Below are 21,213 nucleotides of genomic sequence, written 5' to 3' on the forward strand. Positions count from 1 at the left end.
GAGCACTGCGGATAGAGTAAGGGTGACACACTGTGTGGACACAGAGAAGTGCAAGTCCTCCCCTCCCCAACTTTTTTTCAGAGGTTTGGTCCTTTTTTTCGAAATCTGAGTGAGGACTGAGGCAAACCCAGAGCAGTCCCCGTGGAGATCCCCTCTGGGCCCCTCCTGAAGAAAGGCTGAGGCTGCACTTCCACACCAAGCACTCCCACCTTGGATGAAGCCAGAGCATGGGGCAATAAATCAGAGGATGTCCCTGGATTCTGGAGAAGAAGAGAAAGCTTTCTGTGACCTACTAATTGCTGCCACAAACCTCTGAGTAACACACAGCACCCGAGCAAATGTGCCTTTAGCTGCAGAAAATCCCTCCAGAAAATCCCTCCAGCAGCCAGTGTGGGCTCAGCACTGCCTGGAGAAATGCAGCAAGTCTAAAGCTCAGAGAAAAAAAGATGAAGCAGCAGTTTCATGGTGTGGTTTCATTTTTAAACCAGGCTGTGAATGTAACCCTTATTTGAAAAAAGTACAAGCTCAAAAGGTGGATCTCAACCCTCCCTGCCAAACACAGCAGCAGAGACTGAGACAAATGCTTGGACAAGGAGATGATAAGAGAGGAAGCAGAGATGAGAAATGCACAAGCCAGTCCACAGAGCCCACCTTGCTGATTTTTCAATCCTTGTTTTCCTACTGAAAGCCCTTGTTATTCCACCTCTGTCATTTAGAGTAGGAAATCCCTGCAGGATTTTCCTTCTTCCTGGTGCCCAGAAGACAAAGAGCCTCTGTGCAGAAGAGCCTTGTGGCATTATTAGGGACATCAGGGCTTTTATAAAATCACTGTTTGTTCCTTAAAGGCTGGGAGATGGCAGGTGCCTGGCCTGCAGAGAACACAGAGTTTGGGGGCTTTGAGAAAGGAGGAGCAGCATTTTTTATTTTTACCTGTGAGCTTCACCTGTCACTGAACATCCTGGGCAGGGAGAAGCAGGAATCCCAGCCATGGGTTTTACTGGACTGCAGCTCCAGTTCAGCCTGCCAGGGCTCAGCCCCATGCCAGGGTGCCATGGCAGGCTGCAGTGCCACCCTTCTCCTCTTTCATCCCAAAGCACATTCCCTCCTTGCTGGCAAATGTGGGACCCTGCCAGGCTGAGGCTCCCTGTTCAGGATGACCCCAGCCCCTGTGTCACAGCTCTGATGGGAACAAGGGTAAATCCTTACCCAGCTGTGCAGAGGAGGAACAGGACATGGAGACCCAGTGGCTCTCCCAGGAGCACAGGTGAGCTTTGGAGCAGGAGCAGTTTGGATCCCACCACTGAATCAGAATGACCTGACAGGGAGATGGTTCCTCCCATCCCACCCGTCCTGGATTGTCAAGCAAATTTTATTCCATTTGCCATCTGTATGGCAGTTGTCTTCTGTCAAGTGGGCAGTTTTCTTATCTCTCCCACACCCACTCCTCCCTCTGGGGGACACCTGCTGATAACAGCCATCGAATGTCCCTGCATGGCTGATAAGAACTACAGCATCCCATTGGGAGATGTGAGCCCAGAGGAGGAGCCAAGCATTCCTACCTGGATATAATCTGAGATTCTGGAACACCAGCACAGCTTCTGCACTGGATTCCCCAGAGAAGCAGCAGCTGCCTCTTGCCCTGGATCTTCAGAGGAAGAGACTGCACCTTTCTCCAGGATCCCTGCTCCAGAACCAGCCCTGACACTGCAGGAGGGCTGAGCCACAATTCCAATGGGACTGTGCCAACAGCCTGACCCACAGGGTGTCAGGTTCTGTTCTGACTCTGTCAGTGTTGGTTTAGTGTATTGCATTGTTTTATTGTATCTTTTTATTTTTCTTCCCTAGTAAAGAACTGTTATTTCCTGCTCCCATATTTTTTGCCTGAGAGCCCCTTAATTTAAAATTTACAGCAATTTGGAGGGGTGGGGAGGGTTTACATTCTCCATTTCAGGGGAGGCTCCTGCCTTCCTTAGCAGACACCTGTCTCTCCAAACTAAGACACCCCCTCTGAAATCCCACTGAGTCTGAGTCTGCTGAGGGAGAAACCTAGGGAAAGGGAAGAAATGGGAAGAACATATCTGATTTATTTACAGCCCCAGCAGCAGAATGCACTCACTGAGAACAGCAAGGTCTCACCAGCTTTTTTCTTGGGAAGGAACATCCAAGAAGTGTGTGCTTTATCTCTGGAATTCATGGGCTGAAGCAAGGGCCTGAGCAGGGCTGGGGACTCCTGGGGACAAAGGAGGGCCTGTTGTCTCCAGCTCCAGACCAGGCTGCTCCTGAGCACTATTCCTGGCCCTGCACTGACTCATTGCTGACCTTGCTGGGAAAGGCTCTCCCACCCAGCCCTGCCTGCCTGCAAAAGCCATCATGGTCTCCTCAGATTGGATTCCCCTCAAAGCATGGATGATGAACAAAGATGGAATATTTTTGCTTTCCTTCAACACCCAAAGCCTGGGATGAGTAGGAACTGGACATTCCTGCTGTCCTCCTATAAGCTCTCCTTGCATTTCCTCCTTAATTTGCCAATTAACTGTGTCAATGTCTTTTTTTTGCTGTGCCCCAGGGCTGCACCAAGTCCTTCCCGCAAGAGGAATCACCACAGCCTGGAGAGAGGTGCCCATTTTCCTGAAGAACTTTCTGTTTCTATCCAGAGCTGCTCACAGCTGCTCTTCCCAATGTGACACCTGCACTCCAGGTGACAGGGCTGCCTTGGTGGGAGGGGGACAGAGGAGGCTGGCAGAGGTGGTGGAGCCAGGACACGTTTGGGATTCCTGCTTTGAGGTTCCAGCCTGGTGGCTGCAGCTGCTGACCCATGCAAGGACAACACTCCCAGCTCAGCCTTTCTATTGCAGTGGGACACAGCATCTTTGGGGAAAACTGCACCATAAACAGATTCCCTCTGGCACTTCACTAATTCCAGCCTGTTCTGTCAAAGGTGAAAGGATTTTTAGAATTCAGTGCTAGTGATGTTTCTTCATGTAGGTTCAGAGCCAAAACTCATTAAGGGCAGTGGGAATCTCCCCATTCCCTTCTATTCACTCCCACTGGCTCCAGTTCAAGCTTTTATTCAGTCTCTCTTGGTGAGGACAATGCAGATCAGTGATGGCAGCTCCACTATCAGGGTCTTTGTGCCACCATGTCTCATTTCTCAAACCTTCAGCACAATGTCCACTTGTCCTCAGCAACTGCTTCCTTTCAGATCTCAAAAATAAATAAGTCCATGGAAGAAACATTTCTTTTGGCCCTGTGCTGGCTGAGAGCTCATTTGCAGACATTTTAGTTTTGGGAGACAGTGTCCCTTTGATTCTCCCCATCATCTCAGCACACCAACCTGCTATTTTTGCCTCATGGCTGCACTGAGTCATGGAGCTCGTGCTGCTTTACTTTGGGGGCAGAGCATAAAGCAGGGATGATCCCAGTGCTCACCCCATGGAGACAAGGAGCATTGACTTGTGGAATCTGACAGAGCTGTGGCAGCCCAGGCACAGGAGGGCTGGGCATGTTCCTGGGGCACCTGCAGCAGGGAGAAAGAGCAGTGCCATGATTAATGAGCAGTGCCATGATTAATGACACCCACACCACTGCTGGATGGCCACTGGGACTGCTGGGGCTGAGCTGGGACTGAACTGGGACTACTGGGAGTGAACTGGGACGTTTGGGGCTGAACTGGGACTGCAGGGGCTGGATGGGGGCTGGGACTGCTGGGGCTGAACTGGGACTGCTGGGGCTGGACAGGACTGGCACATTTGGGGCTGAACTGGGACATTTGGGGCTTAATTGGGACGTTTGGGGCTGGATGGGGACTGGGACAGCTGGGGCTGAACTGGGAGCTCTGGGGCTGAGCTGCCTCTCCCCACTGGCCTGGCAGGGCAGTGCTGGGGCACATCTCACCCTGCTCCAGATGCTCCCTGTGGCTCCTGCAGTCACCAAGGCTGAGGGAACAGCCAGGAAAGCTGATCCAAACCTCCCCCAGTTTGGATTAGGCAGCAGGAGGAGGGGCAGCATTTATAACATTGGTTTTAAACCCTTCAGAGCCAGCACTGGTACGTGGTAAGAGCTGAGTGATAAACTGGTGCCATTCTGGTGCCAAATTAAAGAGTTCACAGCACACAGCCTTGAGCTGTTGGCTGAATTAACCCCAACACTTCTGGGATTGACATGGATGGGGTTGGATTAATGCAAACCACTCGTGGTTTTCCTGCCTTGCCACTGTCCAGGCCCACCTGTGCTGTTCCTCCCTCCCTGCACTCCTGTTATTGGAATCATTTGAATCATCTCACTGGAGACGTGAGCAGGAGCCTCCAGTGGGAAGGGAATGTCTGCAGAGCACCAGGACACAAACCATGCTTCTCATTCCCAGTCTGAGTGGTATGAAAATCCTGCTTTATCCCCACAGAGAGAGAAAGAGTAAGAAGGGAATTAGAATCCAAACTAAAACAAATAAAACAAGCATTCTTGGTCGCTGGCTGAAACCCATTTTTTCTCACACTTTGAAGTTCATACTCTGGCAAAGGAAAACCCTGCACAGAAAATCTGGCCTCTGACTGAGGTCAGTGCTGGGAGAAGATCTGCAGGAAGGTACCTCAAAGGGCTGGAATATTTTCCTTACCTGAAATGCTGTGTGGGGATGAAACCTGGCTCAGGAATTTCTTCCCCATTAGGTGGATATCTTTGTCTTCCTGCCACAGACTCTGGCAGAACAAAGCAGATCAAACCCTGTGCCTGTCTCCTTTTGTTGATGGCTATTTATTTTCCTTACCATTGCTCTTGTTTTGTTCTCTTGGCTCAGGAGTCTGGCTGCTGCTCCAAACCAGTTAATTCTCTGTAAGAGCTCTATGGGCCCAAGGCCTACATTATATTTATAAGCTGTAAGGATCTCCCCAGGCAGACTCAGAAATAAAGGATTTGAGTCAAACAGCTACAAGGAGATGCTCCAAAACAACCTCAGAGAGGGAACACAAGAGATGGAACATCAGCCATTCCCCCATGCTGAATTTTAAAGGAACACTCCATCTCCTGCAGCCATGGGAGGGGAGGTGAGTGCTCCTCATCCTTTCACCTCCCATGTTTGCAGCACTGGGAGGAAATGTCCTGCTTTCCTCTGCCCTCTGCACGTGTGTTTGAGGAGCTTTTCACTCCGGCTGGTGGAGGGAAGGGCAGCAGGACAGGCTGGGGCTGGGGCAGGATGGCCACGGATGCAGGGGGGACAAACCTCAGCTGGACAGGGAGGGAAGGACCTGTCAGGATGGCAGCAGGGATGGAGAAAGGGTGACACCAGAGGAAAACTCCTCATTCTCGACAGTTTTTATACAAAAATAAAATTTCTTGCAGTATATTACTTTATCTATACTTGGCTGTTGTTAGAAGTGACTGACAGGCCTCTTCCACCTTTGAAATATTCATAAAAACCTTTTTTTTTTTCCTTCTTGCAGAAAGCAGAAGGCTGCAGGGGGGCTCTGCCAGTGGCTGTGAGTGCTTCCTGTCCCTCCCTGTGACACTGCCACCCCACAGAGGCCACCAGGACGTGCCCATGGCCCTGCTGCTCCCACAGCTCCCAGGCCTGAGTGCTGCTGGGAGCCTGAACAAAGCTGCCCAGGAAATGTTTTGCCCAGCTAGAGAAACATTCTGTTCCCATTCTGTGCTTGAGCCAAATGGGGTTTTCTTGAGGCCTTTTTTTCTTTTTCTAAACAAAGGGATAAGTAAGCAAACACGTCTGCAAGGAGCTGATTGCAATGGCCAAAGCTCAGCCAGTGGACTTGCTGAGGAGCTTGGCAAGAGGTGAAAATTCAGTTTTCTGACCCAAACCAGGCTCATGACTCAAAACCAGGCCTGGCACCAGGACATCACCAAGCTGCAGGCAAGGCTGGGATGGTGCTTCCTTTCCCTGGAAAGTCCATCCCTAGCTGAAGTCACTCCAGCCAGAGCACTCCCACAGAAGGTTTCTGTTTTGATTACATGCCATTTTCCAGGGAAAAATATTTTTATCTGCAAGCTCTCCACCCTGTTTGCCCACAGAGTGACGATGTGAACTTGGATTTCCCTCCCCAGGGACTGGAGGATTGTGCAGGGCGCTCAGCCTGGGCTGTGGGCAGAGGCACACCCAGCCCTGCAGCTTTCCTGGGAATTTGGGAGCACTGCTGGCCCTGCTGCTGTCCTGGGAGGGATGTGGGGCTGGGCTGGGCTCTGTGCCCTGGCTGCTGATGGCTTTGCTCCTGTTTGTGGAGCACATCCCCTGTGCATCAGCACCTTGCCTGTCCCGGAGGGCAGGAATGCCCCAAGGCAGCCTGGACATCAAATAAACAACAGCTGAGTCCAGGGGCAGGCAGGGTTTGTCACAGAGAGCTGCAAGGCACCTTGGCAATGTCCTCTCCTCTTCCAGCCCCTCTGCCAGGGGCTCAGTCTGCAGGACATGGGACACTGTCCCTCCAGGAAGGGGACAAGGATGAGCAGCACAGGCCACAGTGGCAGCCTGGCTGTGCCAACTCCCTGGCCCCAAAGGCTGCCACAGGCACTGGAACCAAGATCACCAACATGGAGAAATGACCTTCAATGCCTTGTTTTGTCCTCCTTGCTTCTCACTCTGTAGGCAGAGCTCTGCTCTGGGAGGCCACCCCAGCTCAGCCATGGCTGGGGTCCCAGCTCTCTCCCACTGCTTTGGAGCCCCTTTGGAGAACAATTCCACCCTAAAGGCTGTCACAGCATTGGAACCAAGATCACCAACATGGAGAAATGACTTTCAATCCCTTATTTTGTCCTCCTTGCTTCTCACTCCATAGGCAAAGCTCAGCTCAGGGATGCCACCCCAGCTCAGCCCAGCTCATCTTGGTCCCAGCTCTCTCCAATTGCTTTGGAGCCCCTTTGGAGAACAATTCCACCCTGCAGAACAGAATCTGCCAGGGTTCTCTGTGTGCAGCTGACAGCAAAGGCACCCCAGTGCACCCAGCCCAACACACAAGGCTGGAATTCAGGATTAGGGGCCAAACCCCTCTCTGCCCTCTGTAGCTGAGGGAATTTGTGAGACAGGGGCTGAGTCAGGGGAGCCTGGCTGGAGCTGGGCCTGGGAGCCAGCCCAGAGCTGGACAACTCCACTGGGATGGAGATGCTTTACCTTTACAGCTAAAAGCAGCACAGGATGCAATTCCAGACCCAACCCACAGCCACTCCCTCTGTCCCCTTCCATGGATGAGCACCAAGAGAGGAGAGAGATGGAGGGAAGGGGTTCCAGCTCTGGAATTGCTCCTTGCCAAGCTGGCAGAAGGCACCAACATGGCACAGGTAATCCTCTGCCAGGAAGGATGGGAGGCACCACAAAGGGTGACCAAGCATCTCCTGGGGTCAGCCAGCTCCCACAAAGAGCAGATTCCATACCCTGGAATTCCAGCCAAACTCCTGCAGGAATTCCCACCCCAGTGGTCTGGGACACAGACACAGCAACCTTCACTCCCCCATTTTTTAATTTTTATTATTATTTAGTTATGGTCACACTGCTGCAACTGCTGGGTGCCTTGCAAAGCTCAAAGCACCTCATGAGGAAGGGAAATGACCTTTTCTAGCCCTGCTTCTGCTCCCCTGAGCGTGGCAAGGCTGGTATTTGTTAATATTGGTAAAGAGCTCTGAGCTCCTGGGATGGAATATCTGTCATGGAAAATGAGCTGGGTTATTATGAAGAGTTCTAGCCCAGTTAGCAAATGGCTTTTCCCATCTATGAGCAGAACAGGCTGCTGTGCCAGGGAAGTCTGCTTGCCTTTGGAAAAGCTCTAACAGGTTGCTCCAGGCACTGGAAGGTGCTCAGGAACAAATGGTGTCCTTCTTATAACTTTAATTTTGCATATTATGAGGGGAAAATAAAGTATTATAAACTCAGGGCTGCTTGACCAGGTTCTAATCCTGAATTCCTTGTGAAACAACACACTAGAGGCATTTAATCTCAATTAAAGGATCAATTACATTTATCAACAGATAAAAGATTATCTGGGGCATTACACAAATACAATACAATTTATTACCAGCTGGTAAGTAACCTCTAATGCATTTTTAAACACTTCCCCATAAATTACAAATAAACTACAGTCCTATAATTATGTTAGAGTTTTGATTCTCCAGTGAAGCTCCTATGGGATCAGTCTTTACCATTATCCATAGTTATTTAGGATTCCTTTACTGTAACCCATATCTGAGGAAAGTTGTACAGCCCTAAGAATTAATTTTAGGCATAGAAAAATGCAATTTTTCATCTTGACAACAATCTGGGCATTTATATGAAGATCATGTTGAGAAAAGCATTCATGGTTTCAACACTGTGCATGAGAAATGAGGCTTCTTCTTCATAAACCTGGGAATATCTGAGGCCTGGGTTCAATTTCTTGCTGAATTTGGGACACTTCTACAGCAGGTATCAATCCTGACCTTCTGAAGTGCCCATTTGCCTTTGGAATTGTAACTCTCAGAACTGAACCTGTGTCTCCCTCTGCTCCAGTGCATGGCAGTGAAGAGCTCAGAGCTGTTATGGGCATTAAGGATTTAGATTTTGGACTAAACTGAGGTGTGAAAAGGCTCTGTCACCAACCCCCTGATCTCCATCCTGTAAAAGTCTGGTGCACCTGCTGGCTCTGGCTTTTCTTTTGCAAACAAACTGAGCAAGAGGAGCAAAAAATGCAAACCAACCCCATCACTGAGCCACAGGGACTGGCTGTGCTCTCCTGTAAGGCTCTGCAGGTCCTGCAACACCAGTGTCCCCAGGGGCTCACCTGCTGGGATTGGGATTGTTTGGGTTATTGGGATTATTGGGACTGTTGGGATTATTGGGACTATTGAGATTATTGGAATTATTTGGGTTATTGGGATTATTGGGACTGTTGGGGTTATTGGGACTATTTGGATTATTTGGATTGTTGGGGTTATTTGGATTATTGGGATTATTGGGAAGGACCATGTGTGGGGGCAGCTGTGGAGTTTCCAGCACTCTCTCATTATCAGTGTTTTTACATTACAAGCCACACATCTGATATGTGCACTGGAATAGCACAGAAGAGCTCCCTCCTGGTCACCTCAGTGCTGGCTGCATTCAGAAGTGTCCCTTGCATGCCCTGGGACATCTCCTGAAGGTTTGCGACACTCAGAGCTGAGGCTGTGGCTGGAGGAGCAGCCCTGAGCCAGGACTGGGCAGTGATTTCCAGGGTGGAGGGAAAAGGAGGGAAATCCCTGGGGCTGGAGTGCCCATCCCTGCTGAAATCCTGCCTGGCACGGCAAGGGCAAAGGCACAGGGCAGGCTGGAGCTGGATGTGTGGGTGGAACTGGAGATAATGCCCAGGTGAGAAACCCTTGAGGGGTCAGGTGTAGTACAGATGATATCACTGGGATTCCCTGAAACACCTGATGCAAACAAGGGATTCTCTCTGTGCCCCAAGAGCAAGGGAGGGTGGGTGTTTTCCATCCCAGCAGGGCACAGGGAGCAGCACAAAGAGCCCAAATTGCTGAACACGGGGTGAGGGGGCCCAGAGAGCGGCTCCTGCAGGAGACAGCCCATCCTCAGGGGGTGTCTGTGGGACACAGCCCATCCTCAGGGGGTGTCTGTAGGACACAGCCCATCCTCAGGTGGTGTCTGTAGGACACAGCCCATCCTCAGGGGGTGTCTGTAGGACACAGCCCATCCTCAGGGGGTGTGTGTGGGACACAGCCCATCCTCAGGGGGTGTCTGTGGGACACAGCCCATCCTCAGGGGGTGTGTGTAGGACACAGCCCATCCTCAGGGGGTGTGTGTGGGACACAGCCCATCCTCAGGTGGTGTCTGTAGGACACAGCCCATCCTCAGGGGGTGTGTGTGGGACACAGCCCATCCTCAGGTGGTGTGTGTGGGACACAGCCCATCCTCAGGGGGTGTCTGTAGGACACAGCCCATCCTCAGGGGGTGTGTGTGGGACACAGCCCATCCTCAGGGGGTGTCTGTGGGACACAGTCCATCCTCAGGGGGTGTCTGTAGGACACAGCCCATCCTCAGGGGGTGTCTGTGGGACACAGTCCATCCTCAGGGGGTGTCTACAGGACACAACCCATCCTCAGGGGGTGTCTAAAGGACACAGCCCATCCTCAGGGGGTGTGTGTGGGACACAGCCCATCCTCAGGGGGTGTGTGTGGGACACAGCCCATCCTCAGGGAGTGTGTGTGGGACACAGCCCATCCTCAGGGGGTGTCTGTGGGACACAGCCCATCCTCAGGGAGTGTGTGTGGGACACAGCCCATCCTCAGGTGGTGTCTAAAGGACACAGCCCATCCTCAGGGGGTGTCTAAAGGACACAGCCCATCCTCAGGGAGTGTGTGTGGGACACAGCCCATCCTCAGGGGGTGTCTAAAGGACACAGCCCATCCTCAGGGGGTGTCTAAAGGACACAGCCCATCCTCAGGGAGTGTGTGTGGGACACAGCCCATCCTCAGGGGGTGTCTAAAGGACACAGCCCATCCTCAGGGGGTGTCTAAAGGACACAGCCCATCCTCAGGGGGTGTCTGTGGGACACAGCCCATCCTCAGGTGGTGTGTGTGGGACACAGCCCATCCTCAGGGGGTGTCTGTAGGACACAGCCCATCCTCAGGGGGTGTCTGTAGGACACAGCCCATCCTCAGGGGGTGTGTGTGGGACACAGCCCATCCTCAGGGGGTGTCTGTAGGACACAGCCCATCCTCAGGGGGTGTCTGTAGGACACAGCCCATCCTCAGGTGGTGTCTGTGGGACACAGCCCATCCTCAGGGGGTGTCTGCAGGACACAGCCCATCCTCAGGGGGTGTCTGCAGGACACAGCCCATCCTCAGGGAGTGTGTGTGGGACACAGCCCATCCTCAGGGGGTGTGTGTGGGACACAGCCCATCCTCAGGGGGTGTGTGTGGGACACAGCCCATCCTCAGGGGGTGTCTAAAGGACACAGCCCGTTCGTTCCTCGGGTGGTGTGTGTCCCCTCCCCGGTGTCCCGCAGCCTGAGGGCTCCGCGGCCGGGCACTGCCACCTCTGTGCCCTGGGGGAAGGCGGTGCCACCTGAATCCCCGAGCTCCGGCTTTGCAGGGACGGGCGAGGCCGGCAAGCAGCTGGAATTCCCTTCTTTGCCCCATCTCAGGCAGCAGCCACAGGAAACCCAGGAGCTCTGTGAAATGACAGGGAGGGAGAGAGAGAGTGAAGTCCCCTCGCCTCGGCTGGTGACGTCTCTCCTTCCTCCTTTTTTTTTTTTTTTTTTTTTTTTTTCCTGTCCCTATAAAGAATCTCGGGCTCGCATCAAACTTCCCTGCGAAAGCCCCGGCGAGGCGAGGGGAGGGGGACAGGCAGAGCCCGAGCCCGGCCATGCCCCGGCCCCGCTGCCCCGGGCAGGTGCCCCCGGGCAGGTAGAGCCAGCCGGGCTGCGGGCAGCTCCCCGTGCTCCTGTCCTGCCGGCGGGTCTGTCCTTCCATCCTTCCCTCGGCACCTGCGCCTCCCTGCCGGAGCCCATCTCACAGCAGCCTCTGCCACCTCAGCCAAGCTCCGCGCTGTGCGAGCGGCCGCCAGCAGCGAGTGCGGGAAAGTTTTTGCCAAACTTTTTTTTTCCTGGTGTTTTTGCTTTGGTTTTTTTCCCACCCCTCGAGTGACTCTGCGCCAGCCGGGAGGGCTGGGGAGGCTTCTGAGGCAGAGCAAGGTTCCCCCCGGACACCGCAGGGATTGGAGAAACGGGGGAAAAGAAGGAATAAGGTGATTGCGGAAAGGGGGTGAAGGAAAAAAAACCGAGAACCTCGGGAAGAAGGGAAGGCAAGCACAGCCCGCAGCCCCAGGATGAAGCGGTGAATGGCAAGAACAATTTAACTGGGATCAACAAGTGGGAAACCCTGCGCGCCTCGTCCTTGCCCGTCCCTTCCCCAGACTCCTCGCAGCGAAGGAAAGAAAACTCCAGCGGGCTCGGCTGCCTCGGGACCGGCCCCGGGATGCTGCCCCGGGCCCTCCTGGCCGTGTGTGCCCTGCAGGGGCTGCTGCTGCTGCACGGTAAGAGCCGGGGCTGCGGGGCAAGGATGGCCCCGAGCGCTGCCATCCCTGCGGGAGCGCTCCGTGATGCTTTACTGAGCTTTTCCCCGCTTTTTGTGCTCCCGGAGGTGTCACCCAGCTGAGAGCCCCGGTGCCAGCGGGCAGGTGTCACCGCTCTGTCCCCAAAGCCTCAGGGTTCACACCTCCGTTAAAACTGACCTTTGGAAACAGAGGTAAAACAACGAAACCTCCTTGAAGGTGTCGCACACCAAGGTCAGATTTTAATGGGTGTTCCCCCTCGAGGTTTGGCCGCTTGATTAGAAATAGCAACTGTGAGTGTTCACCGATTTGTGGCTTTTTTCCCTCGTTGTGGGAGGGCTCCTGGTTGTGTTGGATCACTCGAGGCAGAGCTGAGGCTTTCACAGGAGGAGCTGTCTGGGAGCACCTGGGCTATCCCGCTGTCCTGGGGCTCATGGGCACAGACGTCACGGGCATTCTCTCTGACAGTCCAGTTCTGATTCTTTGAGATTTCGATTTCTGAATATCGGTTCTTTGAGATTTCAATTTCTGAATATCGGTTCTTTGAGATTTCAATTTTTGTACACGTGGTGCTTCTTCACTGCCTTCCCCTCCTCAGCCCAGGTGCCAGGTTAGATCCCCTGCTCCCCAAAACTCATTTTCCTTTCCCTGTCCCCCCAGATTTATTCCCAATTTTTGCTGCTATCAGAAAAGCCAAGAGGCAGGTTAATGAGATTTGGGAGAGCTTTTCCATCTGCCGTGTGACTTTTCATTATCTCATTAAGCATGAGGATTTTGCTGGATTACTGAGCTATTCATTCATGACGCTGCAAATTGTGTAAGGGAGACAGGCTCTTGTTTATTGGGGAATTCCTTTCTGACAGAAAGGACTTTTTCATTTTTTTGGGTAGTGGATGTATTGCACAGCACGAGGCTGTTGTTCTTCAGCATATTATATTTTCATAGTTAAGTGGATAGCTTCTGGAAACACTGTGGAGCATCACTGTCCTTGATTTTCTTGGATTCGTTCAGGGATTTAATGTATTCCTCCTGCAGAAAGGGACTGACTGGCAGGCACAAACCCTGGGGAATCTCCCATCTTCCCCACAGTTACCTGCAGAATAAATAACTGAGCCTGAGGTTATGCTCCAAAGGGCTTGTCCAGCTTTCCAGGAAAAGCTGAAGCAGCAAACCTGGCAGGTGGCAAGGAGCCCCTGCAGCAGGAATCCTCATGATTTGTGCCATCCCCAGGGAATGTGTCCTGTGCCAGGTCAGCCAGCAGTGCCCACACCTTGGGCAGCACCTGGAGCAGCCCTGGGAGGATTCCTGGGATGTGCTCCAGCTGGCTGACACGTGCAGCAGCAGCAGCTGCCTGCTTTGGGAGCTCCAACCTCTGCACAGTCTGGAAAAGCTGCCTAAAATCCAGTGTGGATTTCAGAGGCATAAATCACCACAGGATTTGGGGGATCAGAGAGGAATAATAAAAAGGGATTGGGATATGGGAGAAAATGTGGTGTGCCCAAGTGTTCCTGAGGCTAAGGGTGAAGTGGAGCACAGGGAGTCCAGGGGGAAATCCTGGCTGGAGATGCTGCCCACATTTCAGGGCTGCTCAGGTCCTTCCTCACCAGGTTCCTTTCCTAATCATTTCAGCCCCAATAACCTTGGAATTTGGTCCAGATACCTTCTGCCATCAGTGCCAGGCACAGAGGAGGCCATGAGAAGGCAAAGTCTGCATCCTGTGGCAGAGGGAGGGAGGCAGGAACACCCCTGTGCCCAGGGTGCAGGCTGGGGAGGGACCTGGAGCAGCCCTGTGCACGTCAGGAGCTTGGCTCATCTTCAGGGAGAGAGAAAACACCAGCACAGCCTCTGGGGGCCCTCCTTGGGCTGGAAGCCAGGGGGGACAGGGCCAGGAGGGCTGAGGATTTGGGATGGCACTGGTGTTACTGGGGAGTCAGCTCCTCACCACCTTGGCCTCAGGGTTCCTGAGCTCAGTGCAGCTCTGCTCCACCTCCCAAAGCCTGGATTTACCCCTCAGTGTAGTTAAACCTTCCCTGGGATCTCTGTGGCCAAAGTTAGGCAGGGCTGTGCTGAGGAGGCTGACTCTGAATCCACCCCAAACAATTCCATCAGCAATGCAGAGAGAAGGAAAGCCCCAGAAGTGTGAAAGCTGCTCAGCACCAAGGCATTGATTCCTCAGCACTTTTCCCTCCAAGTTCATCCCCAGCAATGAAATTGATGAAATTCTGGCCACTACATTTATCCAGGTCTCCTTTGGGGAATTCCTGACTGATTTGTTGCTTTCACCAGGGGGAAGAGACCAAACAAGCATCATCCCAGTGATTTCCCTCCTTATTCTAAAATACAGCTCTAAATACACCTTTAAGTTGCCTCATTTAGTTCCCTGAGTATCATTAAATTTCCACTTTCCTCTTGCTCGTTGCTCAGCTTCTTCTCAACTCCTCAGAGCACTGGTTGGGGTCTTGCTCTCAGAAATGGCCACTGATTTAATGAAGGTGCAGGTGCCAACAGCTGGCACAGCTCTGAGCTCTGGGGTGGGGTGGTTCATAACCAGCCCTTGCAAAAACAACCTGCAAAGAAATTCTTACACCTTAAATTGTGCATGAAAAATTCAGTGTCTTTTACCTGCTGACTTGATCACCAGAAGGTTTTTAATATCTGAGCAATCCAAGGCACTTTTTGGGTATTGGAATAAAGTCAGCCATTTCAGTCATTTAACACTGGAAATTATTAAAGATTGAAGAATAAAAATCAGGTCCTGCCCGACGGCTTTGAAATGAAGCACGTTAGAAATTGATTTTTTTGTTGTTGTTTAATTTTGCAATGTCTTCTACAAATTGATTATAGTGGATGGGCAATGAAGCTTGTTAACACAGAGATTTCAATTAAGCCATGGATCAGGAGATGAAAGCTTCAGGAGCTCGGATTCCTCCTGGTTTTCCAGCCAGGATGGTCACAGAGTGCAGCAGGATGAGTGTGGCTGTGCCAGGGCAGAGGCACCGAGGGGTTGTTTTCCCAAAAAATGTGTGCCCTAACTGGTGTTATTCCCAAACATTTGCTTTACTGTGGGAAAATGTTATAAAAAGCAGAGGAGCCTTTTTTAGGCTGGTGATATATGAGCCTCCTGCTGAAGCTGCCACATTCGAAACCAACTGGAAATCTCTTTATACCAATCCAGCCATTTAAGGCAGGGGAAAAAAATGTCAAGTATTTCTGAATACTCCCTGAACTTCTAAAAAACAGTATTGTACCCAAAAGAACACTGAGGAAATGAACCAGATTGTTTGTTGAAGGTTTCTGCTGTAAGAACTTGCAGAATTTTCTTTAAAACTTGTACAAAGTATTTATCTGTGGGCATTGGTCTGCTCTGTGTAAGAAAAATGGGGTTCCTTTGGGTCATTTCTGCCCTTTCACCCATTCCCTGGATTGTTCATTTTATGATAAATTATTTGTACAAAGTGAGAGCTCAATTTACTGCACTTCGAATTAATAGCTCAGATTGGGCTGAATACTTATGTTGTTCATAATATAATAGAATAGTAATATATAATATATAACATATAACATATAATATATAATATATAACATATAATATATAATATATAACATATATGTAATAATTATATATTACAATAGTAATATATACTATATAATATAGAATATATAACATTATATAAATATATAGTATATGTAATGTTATATTAATTGATGATGATGATGATGATGATGATGATTATTATTATTATTATTATTATATTTATGTTGTAAATAAGTTTATGCACACAAGCAAAAGTTTCCAAGCCCCACAGGAGATCCCTCAGGTCCAGCAGGGGAAGGTGATCTGGGTTTTTGGGGGTTTGTCTCCCAGATCAGCAGTGCAGTTTGGAGCAGGGTGCAAACCTGGTCTGTCCCCTTTCTATGGAGGGATGATTCACATCTGGTCCTTGCAGAGACATTTGCAGGGTGTGATGCAAGAAGGGTGACTTGGGCACCAGAAGAGGGACAGGGGGCACAAAGAAGATGCTCTCAGGAGAGTTTTGGGGGCAGCAGCAGCAGCCACCTGGATTTTTTAAAGGTACCCAGGAGGTTTCCAGGAGGCAGCGTTGGATTTTCAGAGTGAGCACAAGGAGCACCCTGGAGCACAGCCCCACTGAGCTTCACCTGCTCACTCCGGTACTTCCTCTGATCCCCCTTTCCTTTTCCCTCCAAACCAGCCTGATGGCACTGGAATGGGAATTAGGGGTGGGAGTAATGAAGGGATATTGGAGTATCTAAACAACAGCTAGGATTGAAATAAATGTGTCCTGGAGCTTTCCTTCAGAAAGCAGCTCTGATGGCTCTGAGTGCCCACCAGGACATTCCCATCCAACCACTCCCAGTCACAGCCCCCAGCACAACTGGCTGCCCAAAAACAGCTGGGTGAGATGTGTGTAATAGAGAACTGAGCTCCCCGTTAGGCACTCGTTAATTTTTCTTTGTAAGGCTACAGAGAAAATCCAAAATCCACCAGTCAAGGTTTTTATCTGGAAATGGCATTTAATAGAAGGCTTGCCCCAGGGAGCAGAGCTGGCACTCATCAGGAGCAGGGCAGGATCAGCACAAATCACAGGAATCAGGGTTTCTGCAGGAGCTGCTTCCTCCAGTGGGGAAGGAGGAAGGATCAGGATCAGCCTGATCCCCTGAGGCTGTGAGGAGCAAAACTGATGGGTGCCCATGTTGTGGAAATCCCTCCCTGCCAGTGCTGGACACGCTTCCAAAGGCTGTGGGAATGGGAGCAGGGACTGGCACAGAGCTGCTGTCCTGTGCCACTGCTGCCTTCTGTGCCTTACCAACACTGGAACTCAGCTTTGCTCTCTGCTGGACAGGGAGCAATCCAGGAACTGTTTTATGATGGAGAGTGAGTGAGTCTGTGGAAATCTTCATGAGTCATTCCAATACCCTGTCCCCAAGCCCTTGGATTAGTCTGACTTTGCAGCACATACTTTTTGTCCCCACTACATCCTACATCCCTCTCCTGCTCTCCCCCCCTTTCCTGGATGTCTCCTAAACTCCCCTCAGGGCTCAGGATTCCTCAAATTTTTACATTAGGAGAAGCCAAGAGGAAATTCCCAGCCCTTCCACACCAGGGGTCTGCACAGTCTCTCTTCTCTGTCCCAAAATGAATTTTGCCTTTACAATTCTTTCTGGTGCAGAGATTTCTGAACAAAACAAAGTGGGACTGCTGGAGTCCTGCAGTTCAATCTCTTGTTTTCTGCCAGCTCTTTGTGTTCCTGCTGCACTGAAGTTTTACAAGAAATAATTTTTGCAAGTCCCCCCTGTACCTGGAAAAGCAGGAGGGGCCACATCTCAAATATGAGGTGTGCGTGACCAGGGCTTTTGTTTAGGCTCTGAGCAGGAAAGTTTTAGCACTGAGTCTTTGAGCAACAAGGAAAGAACCTCATCTAACCCTGCAAATGATGGAAGTCTGAAAAAGTCACTTTTCCTTTGTGCCCTGCAGGGAATGGCACCAGCACGTGGCCCTCAAAGTTTCAAAATTCAGCCAAAACCCAAACTGAGGTCCAGAATGTAAAGGAAATATATGGACCAGCCTTCTATTTTCAGATCTCTTGCCTTTGTCTTCTTCCTTTCCACATAGGTTTCCTTAGATCTTCCTGTGTTTTTCTGAACTGTGGGAACGTGATTGCCAAGGAAGTGGAGAGGGGAGTTTTCAGCCCTGCTGGGATTGTTCTTGATTTGAGGGTCAAGGAAGCCTGACCCTGTCATTACCTGTTCCATTTTTACAAAATCACCAAGAATCCAAACCACCTCAGTCAAAATGTTTGCTTCCTTAGAGCCCCCAGCTCAGGAATTGCTCACCTGGAATTCTTCCTCACGGATACAGCGGGGTCAGCTTGCAGGAAAAGCAGAAACCACCACGGGGCTGCTTTGGCCATTCCCCTCCAGCCCTGAGGAAAATGGGATTGCTCACAGGGGCACCCCACACACACACACAGCTGAGCTGGGAGCTGTTCATCCTGTTTGCTGCTCATGCAGAGCTCATTAGCTGAGATCAGGGCTGAATAAACTCGTTTAGGACTCCAAGCAATTTCCTCCCCGTGCCCAGAAGCTGCAGTGGGGATGGGAGTGTGGGGCTGCCCGGAATTTCCTCCTCAATTCCCTCACTAATGAAAAGGGCTCTGCAGCAATAGGGATCGTCCTGAGCCTGCATTTCCCTGATTTTAGGGCTGGGTAGTGCAGGGGTCGGTGTTTCAGACCTTTAATTTGCAGACACCTCCTACAGAGAGCCCCCCAAGAGCTGTAAAATGTGATTTTCCCCTCTGCTTCTCCTCTCCCTGATGCAGCTGCCAGGAGCAGCTCCCCCAGGAGCCATCACACACATCCCACAGCAGCACTTGGGAGCCCTTGGTGTGGGCACTCCTGATCCCAGGAGCAGGGAGAGCTTGGAGGAGCTTGCCCAGAGCCCTTTGGAGCAGGGAGGTGCTGGAAGGAGGGAAGTGAAGCTCTGGGGAGTTCCTGCTGCAGAGCTCCAGGTCCCTCTGCCTTTCCTTGCAGTGTGCCACAGGTGCCCCACTGGGTCCCTGGGACACCCCCTCCCCTGGGGAAGGGCACCCACGGCTGCTTCACTCCTCAGTTCATGGTGATTTACAGACAGAAGGGAAAGGATTCCTGAGCTTCCACTGCTTTGATTCCTCACCCAGGAGAAAGAATGATGCAGAACACAGGGGTGGGGGGAAATGCTTTGCCCAGCTCTTTCTGACCCAAGATCTCTTTCCCCAACTTCTTTCTGACCCAAGATCTCTTTCCCCAACTTCTTTCTGACCCAAGATCTCTTTCCCCAGCTCTGTTTCTGACCCAAGATCTCTTTCCCCAACTTCTTTCTGACCCAAGATCTCTTTCCCCAGCTCTTTCTGACCCAAGATCTCTTTTCCCAGCTCTTTCTGGATGTGGATGAGGCAGGCAGTGGTGTCAGCTCTCTCTGCATGACACAGCAGCACTGAGCCTGCTTGGAAGGGGTTTGTTACAATTAAAGAATGAGTCAAGTCAATGTAAACAATGATGTCAGCCTGAGGACCTTTAAAACACAATTTAAGCTGTTACACAGTGTAAAGCAGAGAGAATCAGGTAACCTTTTGGCCTGCCACATTTTTTCTCTGGAAATGGATCATGTCTGAGTTATTTTCATGTTTACACACTCGGGACAAGCTTTGCCTCTCGCTCACACAGGTTTAAGGCTGTGCTTGGCTGAAGACAATAGCCTGTCTTTGAATTGTCCATTGTATGGCTCAGAACATTTATTTTCTTCTGGCTGTTTACACATTTTATGGTGGAATCTGAGGGGAAAAATGGCAGACTGAAAGCTGCATGTTTTATAAAGGTAGAGATCTTACTGATCTTTCTGGAAAAGTCTTGATTTGCTTCACTGTGAGAAAGCAAAATAACCTGCTTCTTTTCCAGTGGTGAAGGAAAGCCAGAGTGTGCCTGAGCCTGCAGCAGCCCCCAGTTGTGTGAGGCAGCACAAGAACCCTTCCTGCTATTCCTCACATTTATTTTGGCTGCACAGATCATGGAGACTCCCATGCTTTAAACAACTTCCCTTTAGTCTGGGCAGATTTTCTGTGGAGTAAGGATAGAGCAGAAGGTTTGGCTCAATAGGAATTCCCAGAGAGAGGGATGAATCCCTAAAATCCTGTGTCAGCATGAAGGGAGCAGAGTGTGCCAGGAAGGACTGGCAGCTCCCTGCTCTTGGCCCATCCCATTTTGGGATTGTCCCAGCTCATCCCACCCAGTGGGGCTTTTTCCAAGGATCAGGGCACCTCTGGGAAGGCAAGGCCAGGTGTGAGGATTCTGTGAACAGTTTTATTGCTTCATCCCCTGCTCCATCAGCAAGGAGATAAACCAAGCCTGCAGAGTGATGGGTTTACAGCTTTGGAATGCCTGTGGTGTTCCCACGTTTGGAATGTTTTCTCCTGGCTCTCCCAAGCAGGCAAACAGACATGAGCTCAGTTCTCTGGGTCAGCCTGGGCAAGAGCAGCCCTGCTCTGATGAGAGAAGTGCAGGGTGAAAGGAAAGACCCAGCTGGGACATTACTGGGATGGAGGGATTCCTTGGGAAGGGGAATTCAGGAAAACAGGAGCTGCTGAGCGGGGCTTGTCAAAGGTTCCCCATCCAGCTCCAAACAGTTCCATCAGGAATTCTGCCATTGTTTACAAGGCTGATTTCTCCTTATTATTCCTATGGGATTGTTCTGATCTGTTTTTTCTATTCTGATCTCTGGTATAAATCAGCCATTTTGCCTTTTTTATTGTTGTCACCTTCATATTTGAAAAGTAATGAGTGGGTGAGTCTGTAATACTCAGACCCACTTGGTGAAATGCCATTATTAATTTAATTTGATAAGTCATGAAATTATGATGCCTTCTTCTAGTGATGCCTCAGGTTTTTGCTTTTCTATTTTTCACATTCTGTGCTGCTTTAGTCTGTGGGTCTGGCTGCATATGAGGGGATGCTGAGCTCTGTGCACAGAGCAGGGAGACAAAACAATTCCTGCTCCAGCTGGGCACCAAGGACAAATGATCCAAATCTCAGCCCAAGAGCACAAACACCATGGGCTGAGAGAGAAAAACAAGGATGGGACTGCATGGGCTAAAGCTGGAATGGGACAATGAACTGCAAGATGCAAATGGAGCAGAACTGATCCCAGGGACAGACCCCATGAGCAGTCAGGGATTTTTGTGACATTTTGGTTCATCTTGGGTGCAGCCCTGGCTGGGCTCTTGTGCTGCCCAAGGTGGATCCATTGAGGAGATCCTTTTAATAACTCCCTGCTTTATTCTGTATCTCTGTCCAGCCTCTGCTCTAGGTCAGCCTCCACAAGGCATCACTGGTTACTGAGGTTGCTCTCTCTGGAACTTTGTGCACAACCATGGTGGTTATATTGCTATTAAAAATAAACCACCAGCCTTATTTCCTAATGTTCTGTGTGGGTGTCAGGGCTGGTGCACAATATCAGCCAGGGCAGGCTCCCCAGACAGGCACATCCCACAGGTCTACAAGCACAGGCAGATGCTCCCTAGAGAAGCATTTTCCTTCTCCCATCCCAGCAATATTTGCCCAATTTGTTGTAACTTCTCTTTGGCTTTCTGGTGGGCTTCTGGCAGAAGGACAAAGGAAGAGGACAGGAGTTTTGTCTGGGTATAAATCTC

The 21,213-nt window shown here is 50.8% G+C and overlaps 1 protein-coding gene across 1 annotated transcript in view; it reads left to right on the plus strand.

The window, feature by feature from the left end:
• The first annotated feature begins 11,334 nt into the window (after positions 1–11,334).
• Positions 11,335–21,213, plus strand: part of LOC118698642 (vascular endothelial growth factor receptor kdr-like) — a 129,718-nt gene continuing 119,839 nt past the window's right edge. Inside the window, exon 1 of the mRNA XM_036402101.2 lies at positions 11,335–11,995. Coding sequence (XP_036257994.1) covers positions 11,938–11,995 — 58 coding nt within the window. The 5' untranslated portion in view covers positions 11,335–11,937. The remainder of the gene's footprint in view (positions 11,996–21,213) is intronic.

Source organism: Molothrus ater, chromosome 14 (assembly GCF_012460135.2).
Source record: "Molothrus ater isolate BHLD 08-10-18 breed brown headed cowbird chromosome 14, BPBGC_Mater_1.1, whole genome shotgun sequence".
NCBI lineage: Eukaryota > Metazoa > Chordata > Aves > Passeriformes > Icteridae > Molothrus > Molothrus ater.